This window comes from Onychostoma macrolepis, chromosome 21 (assembly GCF_012432095.1).
Source record: "Onychostoma macrolepis isolate SWU-2019 chromosome 21, ASM1243209v1, whole genome shotgun sequence".
In the NCBI taxonomy this organism is placed as follows: Eukaryota; Metazoa; Chordata; class Actinopteri; order Cypriniformes; family Cyprinidae; genus Onychostoma; species Onychostoma macrolepis.
Window position 1 is genome coordinate 17,521,171 of NC_081175.1, and position 12,154 is coordinate 17,533,324.

At 35.3% G+C, this 12,154-nt stretch overlaps 1 protein-coding gene across 1 annotated transcript; it reads right to left on the minus strand.

Annotated features, from left to right (window-relative positions):
• Window positions 1–284: 284 nt before the first annotated feature.
• Window positions 285–11,484, minus strand: amacr (alpha-methylacyl-CoA racemase). The gene is made up of 6 exons (XM_058757201.1): window positions 11,393–11,484; window positions 10,791–11,045; window positions 9,889–10,032; window positions 8,007–8,167; window positions 4,403–4,589; window positions 285–2,325 (listed from the first exon to the last, which is right to left on the minus strand). Exons 2-6 carry the CDS (start codon window positions 11,035–11,037, stop codon window positions 1,916–1,918), a joined length of 1,149 nt encoding a protein of 382 aa, XP_058613184.1. The 5' UTR covers window positions 11,038–11,045; window positions 11,393–11,484; the 3' UTR covers window positions 285–1,915.
• Between the last annotated feature and the right edge of the window lie 670 nt (window positions 11,485–12,154).

The window sequence follows — 12,154 nt, forward strand, 5'->3', positions numbered from 1 at the left end:
GCATTTATAGCAGTCAAAGCACACAACCCTGCGCAATGCTCCCTCTCCATTCACACGACTATCTCCTGCTGCTTTGGTTTACTCAAATCTGTCATGAGACTTTCACTGAGTCTCTTGAAAAATCATGTGAGCTTCTCATGGAACATCATCCACCCTCTCTCTCGGACTTAATCTATAGAGGTCGAGCTGTGGATCACAGGGAACCGGTCAGATGGTGCCACATGGATTAAAATGCCACATTCCACACATATCTTCTACATGAATGAATCGATTTCAGGCTAGAGTAGTTATGAAATATCTTTTATACAACTCATTCTTTGGGTTTACAAGTAGTATTTGACTTGAGAAAAGATGATTCAGAATGTTATCAAAAGAAGTATTGTTTGATGCCAGATACAGTCTTTAAAGTCTAAAAACATTTTTAAACTCTGAAGTTTTAAAAACTGCTTTACAATTTCATTATTATTTTATCACAATCTTCAAGGATAAGAAAATGTGTCTTGGATCTGTACAGTCTCTTTTCTTAATTTGAAAATGCACTACTGTTTAAAAGTTTGAGGTCAGTAAGATTTTTATTAAAAAATGTATGCTTTTATTGAGAAAAGGTGCATTCAATTGATCAAAAGTGACAGTAGAGACATTTATAATGTTACAAAACATTTCTATGTCAAATGAATGCTGTTCTTTTAAATATTCCACACTTTTGGAAAATATGTAACATGGTTTCAACAAAAATATTAAGCAGTACAACGGTCTGCAACATTTATAATAATAATAATAATAATAAGTTTATTGAACAGCAGATCAGCATATTAAAATAATTTCCGAGGAATCATGTAACATTAAAGAGTGGAGTAATGTCTACTGAAAATTCATCTTTGCCATCACAGGAATAAGTTACACTTCATAATATATTAAAACAGATTACAGTTCATTTAAATTACAATAGCCCTGACTATAGCCCTGGTTAGCATAAGGCCAATTTACACCGCACTAACAGATGCAGAGCCAATGCTGACGGTCTCCAGGCAGATTACAACACTTCTCAGACATTCCAAGAACTGAAAAAATCCAATTCAATATGTTCAGTCAGCAAAAATAAGTGTCGACCAATGCCAAGAGATGCAGACAGGGTAACACACTGATCCAACAAAATCCGTCTGTTCCGGTTTGTCTGTGTCTGTCGGTAAAGTGTGAATTGGCCTTAAGCGACAACCTTCAACCTGAGCCCATCACTTATAGCAAATAAAGGCCACACAAATGTTATATGTGCTATATTTTTACACAATCAGTCATACTATGACAGAAAACGTCATCTTAATCTGAATCATTAATTGGTTTTATCCTAATACCATTATCTTAAGCCATCAGCACTTCCTAATAATTAGGCAAAGGCAAATATTTCACTCAGTTAATTAGTCTATGACTCACACTCAGCTATTCTTGCTGAAGGCACTTATTAGTCAAGTATTTAAATTCACAACCAAAAGTGGTAGACTTTAATCAACTCCAAATAAAATGCCTTCATCAATACAATTATTAATTCAAAACGGTCTTAAAAAATAAGTGAATGTTGAATATCTTTTTTGAAATACTGATGAGGATGCTGACAAAAATAAGGATGTTAAGATTAATACAGAATATTTGCAATTGGCTTTAATTAAATCCCACTTGAATTTCCCTGCAGCAATTACAAATGAAAGTTGAATTTTTTTGGACATTTTCACTTAAAAGCCCAGGATCATTTAGTCCACTTCCACTGCAGCACCCAGTGATTCACAAGGGAGAACAAGTCATTTTGTTCTGAAATGCCCCCTCACACTCACTCAACAAGACAGAGGAGTTCAAGAGCTCAGATTCCCACGCTGCATTATTGGCCACAAAGTTTAATGATTCTCCAGTCAGAGTCTTTGATTTATAGACGCGCTTTAGCTTCGTTACACTCTACAATACCGGCAGATAAGAGCTGTTCTATTTGCGCTTGCTCGAACCCGTACTCCTTCAGCACAGAGCGAGTGTGCTCTCCGATGAAGGGGTCCCGGGAGTGACAGGGCTCCGCAGGGGAGCGGGACAGAACGGGTGCAGGTCGAGGGCTAATTTCCCCCTGAGAGTCCTTGAAGAACGATCCCCGTGCCTGGTTGTGGGGGTGTGAGAGTACCTCATCCAGTGACAGCACAGGGGTGACACATGCATCTGTCCCATCGAAGACTCGACTCCACTCCGCCTGGGTCTTGCTGGTAAACACCCGGGTGAATGTCTGCCTGAGCTGCGGCCAATCCGATACACTCATTTGTGCAGGCAGGTCAGCATCGTCCAAGCCCAAACCTGTGGTGAGAGAGAATTAGATGAGGGAGATAAAAAAAAAGGGAAAGAAATCAATAAAGGAGTTTAGAGGACAAAGATCAAAGAGATCATGAAGGACTATGAATCCAGAAGCCATTACATTACACTGGCCACAGCAGGTGACTTATAAGGAGACATTCTTCTGTTGAGGGTCAAACTTGAATAGCAATAGAGTTATTATGGTTTCAAAGCAAGATTAAGCACTTGGGTCATTAGGACGTAGGGTGAATCTCTATGCACATACTAATAAAGCATCCTGTGGCTTCTCCCTAATCTTTGCATGCCTGTGCAAAATCGACAACCATGTAGACAGAACAATGTGACCCTGAGAATCTTGTGGTTAATTGTACTCGGATGTCATTCGGGTCTATTTCAGGTGAATTAAAAGCTGCTAGATGTGCAGATGTACATTGTGTAGATGTTGTACATGTTCACAGAAATAAAGAAATAAGAAAATATAATTATATAAACTAAGAAAATAAAACAAATAAAATAATAAATATCATTTAATAGATCAAGAAAACAAAAAATGCAAAAAAGTGAAGAGAGAAAAATAAGAACATATGCAAAAATATGAGAATAGCAATATAAGCATTAACACCATAAAGTAAAATAAGAATAAATAATTAAAAATAACAAGAAAATAAAAACATAGAAAAAAAATAAGATCTTAAAGGGGTCATCAGATGCAAAATTCACTTTACAAGTTGTTTGAACATAAATGTGTGTTGGAAATGTGTGTACACATCCATCCTATAATGATAAAAATCCACCCACGAATCATTCGTGATCAAGTTTCACTTACCGAAGAAGTGAGTATAAGGGTTTTTTTAATTTATTTTTTATGAATCTTAGCAAATCGCCTTCCTAATAATGTGCTAGTTAGCCAGTTTCGCTGCTGAAGTTTACAGTCTGCTCGTCACCCCACGGAAGAGAGGGGCGGGGTCAGCAGAGTTCATTAGCATTTAAAGCGACAAAAACAGCTTGCTGAAAACAGAACTGATTTTGACAGGGTAAAAAGGGTGTTTTTTACACTACCATTGAGAAATTTTAACCAAAGTATGTTATAGACTTTTCATTAAGACCCTAAAGAATCATATCAACTTGTGGAAAATGGGCATCCGATGATCACTTTAAAATGCAAAAATGAGAAAAAAAGAGAATATATAATTTAAAAGAGTAAGAGATAAAATGAATACATTAAAAGAACAAAATGCTAAACTAAGAAGAAAAATAATACATTTTTAGATTTAATTTTAATATTTGCACATAATTTTTCCTATTAAAAAACTGTGCATCTTTTTTTAAGATGTATTTTCCAGATCAAGGTCAACTTTAGTAACCATATTTCAAATAAAGAGTAACCATACTGTCTTAAATTAAGATCAAAGATTACGATAAAGGAATTTTAAAAACATCTAGTTTGACTGAGAATATATTTACGGATGAGAAAAAAAAAATACATTTGAATTATAAATACTTCTGCCTATAAATACTTCAGATTTTTCCATTAACAAACTTCAAAATTTCATCAGACAGCTATTCTGAATTAAACAGCAAGCATGCATATTGCAATTCACACCATGAGAACATCCATTACATTCAGATAATGACAGGACAGGACCATATGTGACTTTTCGAAATTGAGATTTATACATCATCTGAAAGCTGAATAAATAAGCTTTCCATCGATGTATAGTTTGTTAGGATCTGACAATATTTGACTGAGATACAACTATTTGAAAATCTGTAATCTGAGGGTGCAAAAAAATCCAAATACTGAGAAAATCGCCTTTAAAGTTGTCCAAATGAAGTTCTTAGCAATGCATATTACTAATCAAAAATTAAGTTTTGATACATTTACGGTAAGAAATGTACAAAATATGTTCATGGAACATGATCTTTACTTAATATCCTAATGATTTTTGGCATAAAAGAAAAATCGATAATTTTGACCCATACAATGTATTTTTGGCTATTGCTACAAATATACCCCAGCGACTTAAGACTGGTTTTGTGGTCCAGGGTCACATATTAATAAGAAACATAATGCACTGACCTTTAATAAGCTGTTGATAGAACTGAGGCTCTATCGCCCCCACTGCCATATACTTTCCATCAGACGTACGGTACGTATCATAGAACGGAGCACCACTATCCAGCATGTTTTCCCCACGTGGACGATTCCACAGGCCGAGGCTACGGGACTTCCACATGAAGGAGCCCACATACGCTGCACCTTCAACCTACACATAAACCATAAAAAACATGACATAAATACAAGCATCGCTCATTTAATCCATTATTTGCCACAATTTTATCAAGTAAAATTTTTGGTATAAAGCAACAAGATGCTTGCCAATAAAAAAAAAAAAAACTTATGAAGTGCTACATCCTCAGTAGAACTGTAGTTGGAGTTGTACATATTCATTAGGTCACATAATTCAGTTTACAATAAATTTAAATGCACAAAACAGTGCAGATAATCACATACATTTACATACATGAATGCACTGAACAAGATAGAAATGTGGTTCGTACAACAGGGGAGGATTTAAGCAACGTAGTTTGTAATACAAGCACACCACAGTGAAACAGCCTGCAGTTCTGTAGAGGTTTGATTTCCACATCATGGCACAGCACGACTCAAAAGCGGCCATATCATGAGTAATCAAAATGTCTTTGATCTTGTATGCATAATAAAGCTTGATGTCCTATGAAAACATAACGTAACCTTCAGAAATTTCCAAAAGAGCATTTATTGGAAGTAAACATCAAAAAATTTAATTTTGTTAATTTTGCAGCGATATACTGAATTCATCAAATGCATAACTGTCCATGCATATGAAAAATGGATGACATTTATTTTTAACAAGGTCCGTGATCTTTCAGCCTGATTTAAAGAGTTTGTGTGGCATAATTCAGCACTGATGAACCAGTCACAATGTAATACTGTACAGTTTTCTCAAAGGCTGTTATTAAAGGATGGGGGTAGCAAAAACTATGTTTGAAAACAATAAACTCTCAAAGGTTGCGTGAGCAGCGGCAGAGAAAGCAATACATGCAGTTAATAATTTCACATGCAATGGGGACATTTCTCAAAGGGACAGCAGTAAAAAAAAAGGCTGTGTACTTCAGAGAATGGGTGAAACTGGCAACGAAAAAACTAGAATATGACTGTGTCTTGCTCAAATAAACTCACTAGCATAAGTAGACTTATGTTAAATATGTATGACGTGACCTCTTTAAAGAATTATGGCACTTCAGATCTTGAATTGAATCAGTTCTGAAGGACAAATTTGGCAACAAGGCTGAGGTTAAAGTGTCAGTAAGCAAGTATTCCAGAAACATTTTCACAGATGAAAAGAAATCTTTATAGGTCAAATCCTCCAGATTGATGCATAAAAATAAATATACATGCATTTCAAAGACTGTGACCTTTCAAAATTAACTTTAATGTGGATATACTTAATTTATTTCCCAGTGAACCCAGCCTTCAAAGAAACGTTGACGATCTGGGTATCTATTTGCGCATTTGATTGGCCTGACTACCAAGAAGAAGTCACTCTCCCAAAAGATGCCTGTTGCTTGGCCTAATACTGAATGTGTTATCATGATATGCCTCAAAAAGCTATTTCTTCACACTTCCACCTTTCATATTGCTCAGAGACAGACCTATAAAGTGGAATATTTAACTATAGTTAATGTTTATTACGCCTTGTTTGTTTGGATGTCAATGTGAAGATGACAGTGGTCAAACAATTTGGGATTTAAACTGACAGTGTACATACATAGCCCCAATAAATGTTGCATAACACAATTATGAAATGCTAATGAAACTACCAGGCCGCCTCTTAAATTTCTAGTAAGTATTTAAATTAAAAACTTTGAAAGCATGAAGTTTTCAGGGTATAATACACCCAAATTGGCATGCAAGTGAAACAATATTTGCCTGCCTTGTGGGTTAATAACACTGACGTCGCTAAACGCGGCTGTCAGTATCAAACGACAGGTTTTATCAGAAAGCGGCAAGGTGACTCTCACGGGAACGAGTTTAAGATATCTTTACTGCCTGACAGGCAAACATCTAATCATCATTACGACAGCTCCTGCCCACACTGACATTAGTTTGGCACACACACGGCTATCAGGAGAAACTGCACTAGCACTGCAGCTCTGAATTGCTAATGTGAGAGGTGCTTCAATATTGGATTGTCACATATTAAGCTTTATATTTACCACTGTTTATTTCCTTAAGGGCTTAAAGTGGCAGAGATCAAACTGCGTTAGAGTAAATTACATAACCTCAGTAGAATTAGAGCATTGTCTGGTTAAGGTTTTCTAATGCATAAAAATGTACTTTAGGGCTAAGTGAAATGTCATATTTAATTAACAAGCAGAATGGCAAATGCTAATCATATTTTTTTTCCAGCAGAGAAAACCTAGCATGAACAAAACAGGGCACTTTAATGAACTGCCTTGCTCAAGGGCACCTCAGTCGTGGTATCGAGGGTGGAGAGAGCGCTGGACATTCACTCCCCCCACCTACAATCCCTGCTAGACCTGAGACTCGAACGCGCAAACTTTGGATTACGAGTCCGACTCTCTATCCATCAGGCCACGACTTCCCCAATACTTTGGAGGTAAGCAAAATAATCTTGTTTTCTGTTTGAAATAAGATTATTTTGCTTACCCCATTGGCAGATTATTTTGCTTGTTTCAAGCAAAAACACACTTGATTTTCACTTGTTTTTACTGAAAACAAGACAATTTTCACTTGTCTAGAATATCCTTGTAGTAAGAAAAGAAAGAAAAGCATTTTTTGCAGTGTAATACAAGCATGTCATTTTTACAAATATCAAAAACAGTAGGACATGTAAATCTGTGAGGGTTTAGAATGTATAATTACCACATTTTAATAATGATTAAAAATATACAATCTCAGGAAGCTGTAAAATGGCACTAATATTGCAATTTCTCATGCTTGAGCGACCTACTCCTTAATTTTCATACTTTATTTGTTAGCAAGCATTAATGATGAGCATTGCAGCCAAATATTTCATAGTTTCAACCACAGGTCCAAATTCAAATGCATAATATTTGTGAATAAGTGGCAAAAACGTTTAGTTTCTTGATTTATTTTCAAAGTGAATTACAGTTCATTGATATGGAGGAACATTTAGGCTCTCATGGACCCAATGGTGAATGAGCAAGACCACAATATTAGCAATTCCTCACTTACCGAGTCCGGCTCACTTGGACAATAACCGCTTTAACAGTACTCACACGTAGCAGTGTTAATGAAAATAGATAGTGCCAATATAAGCACCTTGAAAGGAAAACCAAGCAATTATTGGAAAATCCAGATTGCAGAAAAGTATCGAGTCTGGTCAGAACATGGTGCGATCATATTGAGATAAACAAGGCTTGTAATTGCCTCATTCCATGCAGTGGCTGCTCAAAACAGGTAGAGGAAAAGGATTTTTTAGCACTGTGGGGGGGGGGAAACAATTCAGGGCTCCCTCAGTATGCTATAAATTTGATGGTATAGAATGAAAGCATGCCAGCACAAGTGCTTCTTTTTCCAGTCAGTTGCTAGCTTTAGCTAACCAGCCCTGGAAACAATCACATTCAAAATTTTAAGATGAGGTGCTGTCTCTTACCATGCTGGCATCAATGATCTGGCCTTGTCCTGACCTACTCCTTTCCAGGAGAGCCAACACAATCCCAAATGCACACATGAGACCTCCTCCAGCAAAGTCTGCCACCAAATTCAGTGGAGCGTAGGGTTTCTCTGAGCTACGGCCCAGCATGGACAGCAACCCTATAACAGACAGAGAGGGACAGAGAAATCCTGAGAACTGAAGAATAGCTGAATGATTACTTTAACAGTTATTTTTAAATCACAGTTAAAGGTCAGATAAAAATAAGACCAGTTAAGCCACTTGCATCACAAGCGAGCATTTGTTTCCATCCCCTGTGCTTTCAAACTGGTTTAAATATTAGTGCTTGTTCAGTGGGGTTAAGAAAAGTGTAGCAAATGAACAAAAATAAAAGAACCATGGGCATTATTACAGTGAAAGCTTTAAATAATTCAGATTTAACACACCAAAATCCAATGTCATTATAGATAATTACATTACAAGAGTGTATTGTACTGTTAGCACATAAAAGGTAACAGCAAAAAGACAACAAAGGGCTCAAAAAATGCAATCAATCTTGTAAAATGCTCTCATTTAGTTGGGCCTGACCTTCACGACCCACTGACAGCACCTGAATGAAAAAACTGGATAGTACCATGGCAATGTATGGTAGTTGGTGTTAATCAAAAAAAGCATTTGTTTAGAATTATACATCTGGCAATGTTCTTTGACATCAATAAAACTGTTATTTGACGCATGAATGGTTTAAGACGCTATCTAAACCTGGTGTTGTTGTTTTGCATGAAAGCAACACTGAAATGCACCTGCCAGGATGATCTTACATTAATGCACGTATGACTTTAATTTAATATTTTATGCAGTTGGCAGATGCTTTTATCCAAAGCAACTTCAATTTAATTCTATGTATACATATTTTCAGTTCATACCAAAAAAAAAAAACACTATTATTTAGAACAAAACTTTACTTAAGCTTTTATTGTAATAATGACTGCATTGTCTTCAGCTCCTACTATATAAATTTAAATTATGATTTGAAGCAAAAACATAAGTTACATTTACTATCGGTATGCCTGAATATATTAAGAACATTAGGCCTGTAAGTCCTGCACCGATTTAGGCTTCTACATATTCCGTAGCTTATAGAAACAAATTCATTTAAAACATAAGCACTATTAACATAAGCCACAAGGATAAAACTGCACTTTACCTTTTTGGTCGATTAGCAGAAGCCAGTTTCACAAAATGCTATATTTTGTAAAATCTCACATCCACACATATGGAAAAACTGCTGATGTGATATATATATTTGATATATGATATGATATATGATATATTTTAGCTTAAAAACTCTGTAATTCACTAAAAGATGACAGTTTTGGGGCACTATTCATTTTGGACCTAGAATAATTGTGGATATTATTTATAAAATTATACAATTACAATTTTTTGGAAGTCTTTTGGATGCTGCATTCATAATCAAAAATCTGAAAATTTGAAATGATAAGATGTCTCTGGAGCTGTGTAAATCGTAAAATATTAATAAGGAAAATTCATGTAAAAAATTCCCTCATGCTCGAAGATCAACAACATAATTCCCATTGAAATTCTTTTAATTAATGGCGCAACAGATCCAGACTGCTCCATAGGGTTTCAGTCTGCAACCTAACAAGTGCCGGTTTGCAGTTATGCCTCAGTGTGGAGGACACAAAAGTTAAACTCTGGTTGTACAAAAAGTGTAAGAAAAATTTTCCAACAAAGATATTTTGAAGTTCAGATAGCTCAATCACTGTCATCTACTCTGATTTACAATTACTGTGCCTAAGGGCATTCTGGGAAAGCTCATTAGCAGGCTCCTCTGCACCTGTTTAACATTGGTCTTTACCTGACACGGCCAGGTAGTTGATATCATGTCCAGCAGCCTTGGCATAGGATCCGCTCTGACCGTAGCCAGTGAGTCGTGCATAAATCAGGCGCGGGTTCTCTTTTAGTAAATCTTCAGGACCTAATCCCATCTTCTCCATAACACCTTAATTATGCCAGAGAGATAAAATGATAATGCATGAAAGAAAAAAACTTGGACGCAAGTAAATTTTAATTTATAGGACCGGAGGTTATACTTTAGCAAATTATTCTTGGTCGGATTTAAAATCAGGAAGGAAATGGCAATCACCCCACCCACATACCCCCCCCCCCCGCCCCCACCTCCCACCTCCATTAATCAACAATGCTTTAATCAAAACAACTGAAATTATTTAGGCAAAATGCACAATATGGACAGAGGGTAACAGTTTAAAAAATTAAGAATAATTAATTTGCAAACAAAAACAACTAATTGTGACAAAACACGCTGCGTCAACTTGCATTAAAATGAAAGAACATTGATTTATTTTGTAATTACTGTTTATCAAAACTGCCATAATAATTAAGATTAGCGGAGGCAACATTATTCACTATTAGAACTAGACAAAAGACAAAATAAAAACAAATATATTTCATATTATTTTTGAATTGTACTTATAGCACAATATAAGTATATATATATATATATATATATATATATATATATATATATATATTTTTTTTTTTTTTTTTTTATTATTTATTTATTTTTTTATTAATATTGTGTCAGGAAGGAAGATACTACATTCCAGCAATAAAATACACCCTGCCAACTACCTAGAAAATTATTACTTGGCAAAAGCTCTGTCTTCGTGTGCAGAATATTATGATGTTTGAGCATGTGAATGTGGAGTCATGTTTGCTTCCTTTAATGAAGACACTGACCTTTACGATAGGGCTCCAGAACCACATCTGAATGGACACACAGTCTTTTCAAAACAGCGACACCTTTGGGGTTCTTAAGATTCAAGGCCACTGATTGTTTGCCTCTTGCTTGAGTATCTACTGTCATTGCCACCTTTGTCCGATCTACCCGGATGACTCTTGCACCGAAGTCCGCCAGTATCATCCCGCAGAAGGGCGCAGGGGCCAGTCCTGCAAGCTCGATTACACGCACTCCTGCCAGAGCCATAATGGAACCTGTTCATAAATAAACTCTAATATTAATACTTTCAAATCATTATACAGTGTAGGAGTGGTGGAAATACACTAAAATATATTTGTACGATATATTACACAATGTGAAATGTTCGAGAAAAAAAACATTAATATTAATACACCACGCATAATAAACAAATAGCAATTGTTAATTGGGTCACAGTTCACTCCAGCTGTCTATTCCAAACTTATTATTAAACCAGTGAACGATCAGTATCAACAACAACAGTTCGTTAATTATGTTTTCTGTCCAAAACACATCCGAGCAAATGACACATGATAAAACGGTATCAGAGTCATGACTTTGCAACAAAATACACACAACTTACCTTTTAAATTTTGCACTTCGAGCCCAAACAACTTGGCGCGTGTTTGTGACGTGTGCGCACAGGATTGTGGATGTTGTAGTTTTAATGATCTCTTCCTGTAACACCTCGTCAACTTGTCAAAAGTCATATTTGTTATAATTCTTTATTTGTGACGAATCCAAAATTAATTGTAGAAGGTGTTGAGCTAACTGAGAAAAATAAAATAAATAGAAAAATAAAATTAAATAAATTTTTTTGGAACTCTATAATTGAGAATATTGACTGGAGAAGGGCTTGGTTAATTCCTTTTAAATATTGTATTAATAATAAAATAAAAGAAATACACTTCACAATTCTACATACCATTTACCCTTCTAAATCTTTAATATAGAGATTCACTGATATTGATGATATATACTGTTTTTGTAATAATGAGAAAGAGATACTGGCTCACTTTTTGACTGTAAAGTCGTAAACAAGTTTTGGATTGATTTGGCAGATTTTATATTTAATTTAATGAACATTAATTATTGCTTTACCTTAAAGGATGTTATCTTGTATTATGAAAACAAAAGCAATAAGGATCTAGAATTTATTGTTAACCTTTTTATTTTATTAGCAAAATTTCACATACATAAACAAAAATTTCTTAATTCATCTCCTATGTTAATTTTGTTTTGTTCTGACTTTGACATTTATATTTCTTCAATAAGACTGTTAAAAAACAAAAAGTCTGTAAAATGTTTAAAATACTATGATACACTCTTCAATCCCCCTGGTACT

Excerpts from the sequence above, each read along its gene's own strand:
- amacr (XM_058757201.1), bottom strand. The coding sequence starts at position 11,037 with ATGGCTCTGGCAGGAGTGCGTGTAATCGAGCTTGCAGGACTGGCCCCT. Across the intron at positions 8,168-9,888 it reads CAACTACCTGGCCGTGTCAG|GGTTGCTGTCCATGCTGGGC; the intron begins GTAAAGACCAAT and ends TGTCTGTTATAG. Across the intron at positions 2,326-4,402 it reads CTATCAACAGCTTATTAAAG|GTTTGGGCTTGGACGATGCT; the intron begins GTCAGTGCATTA and ends CTCTCACCACAG.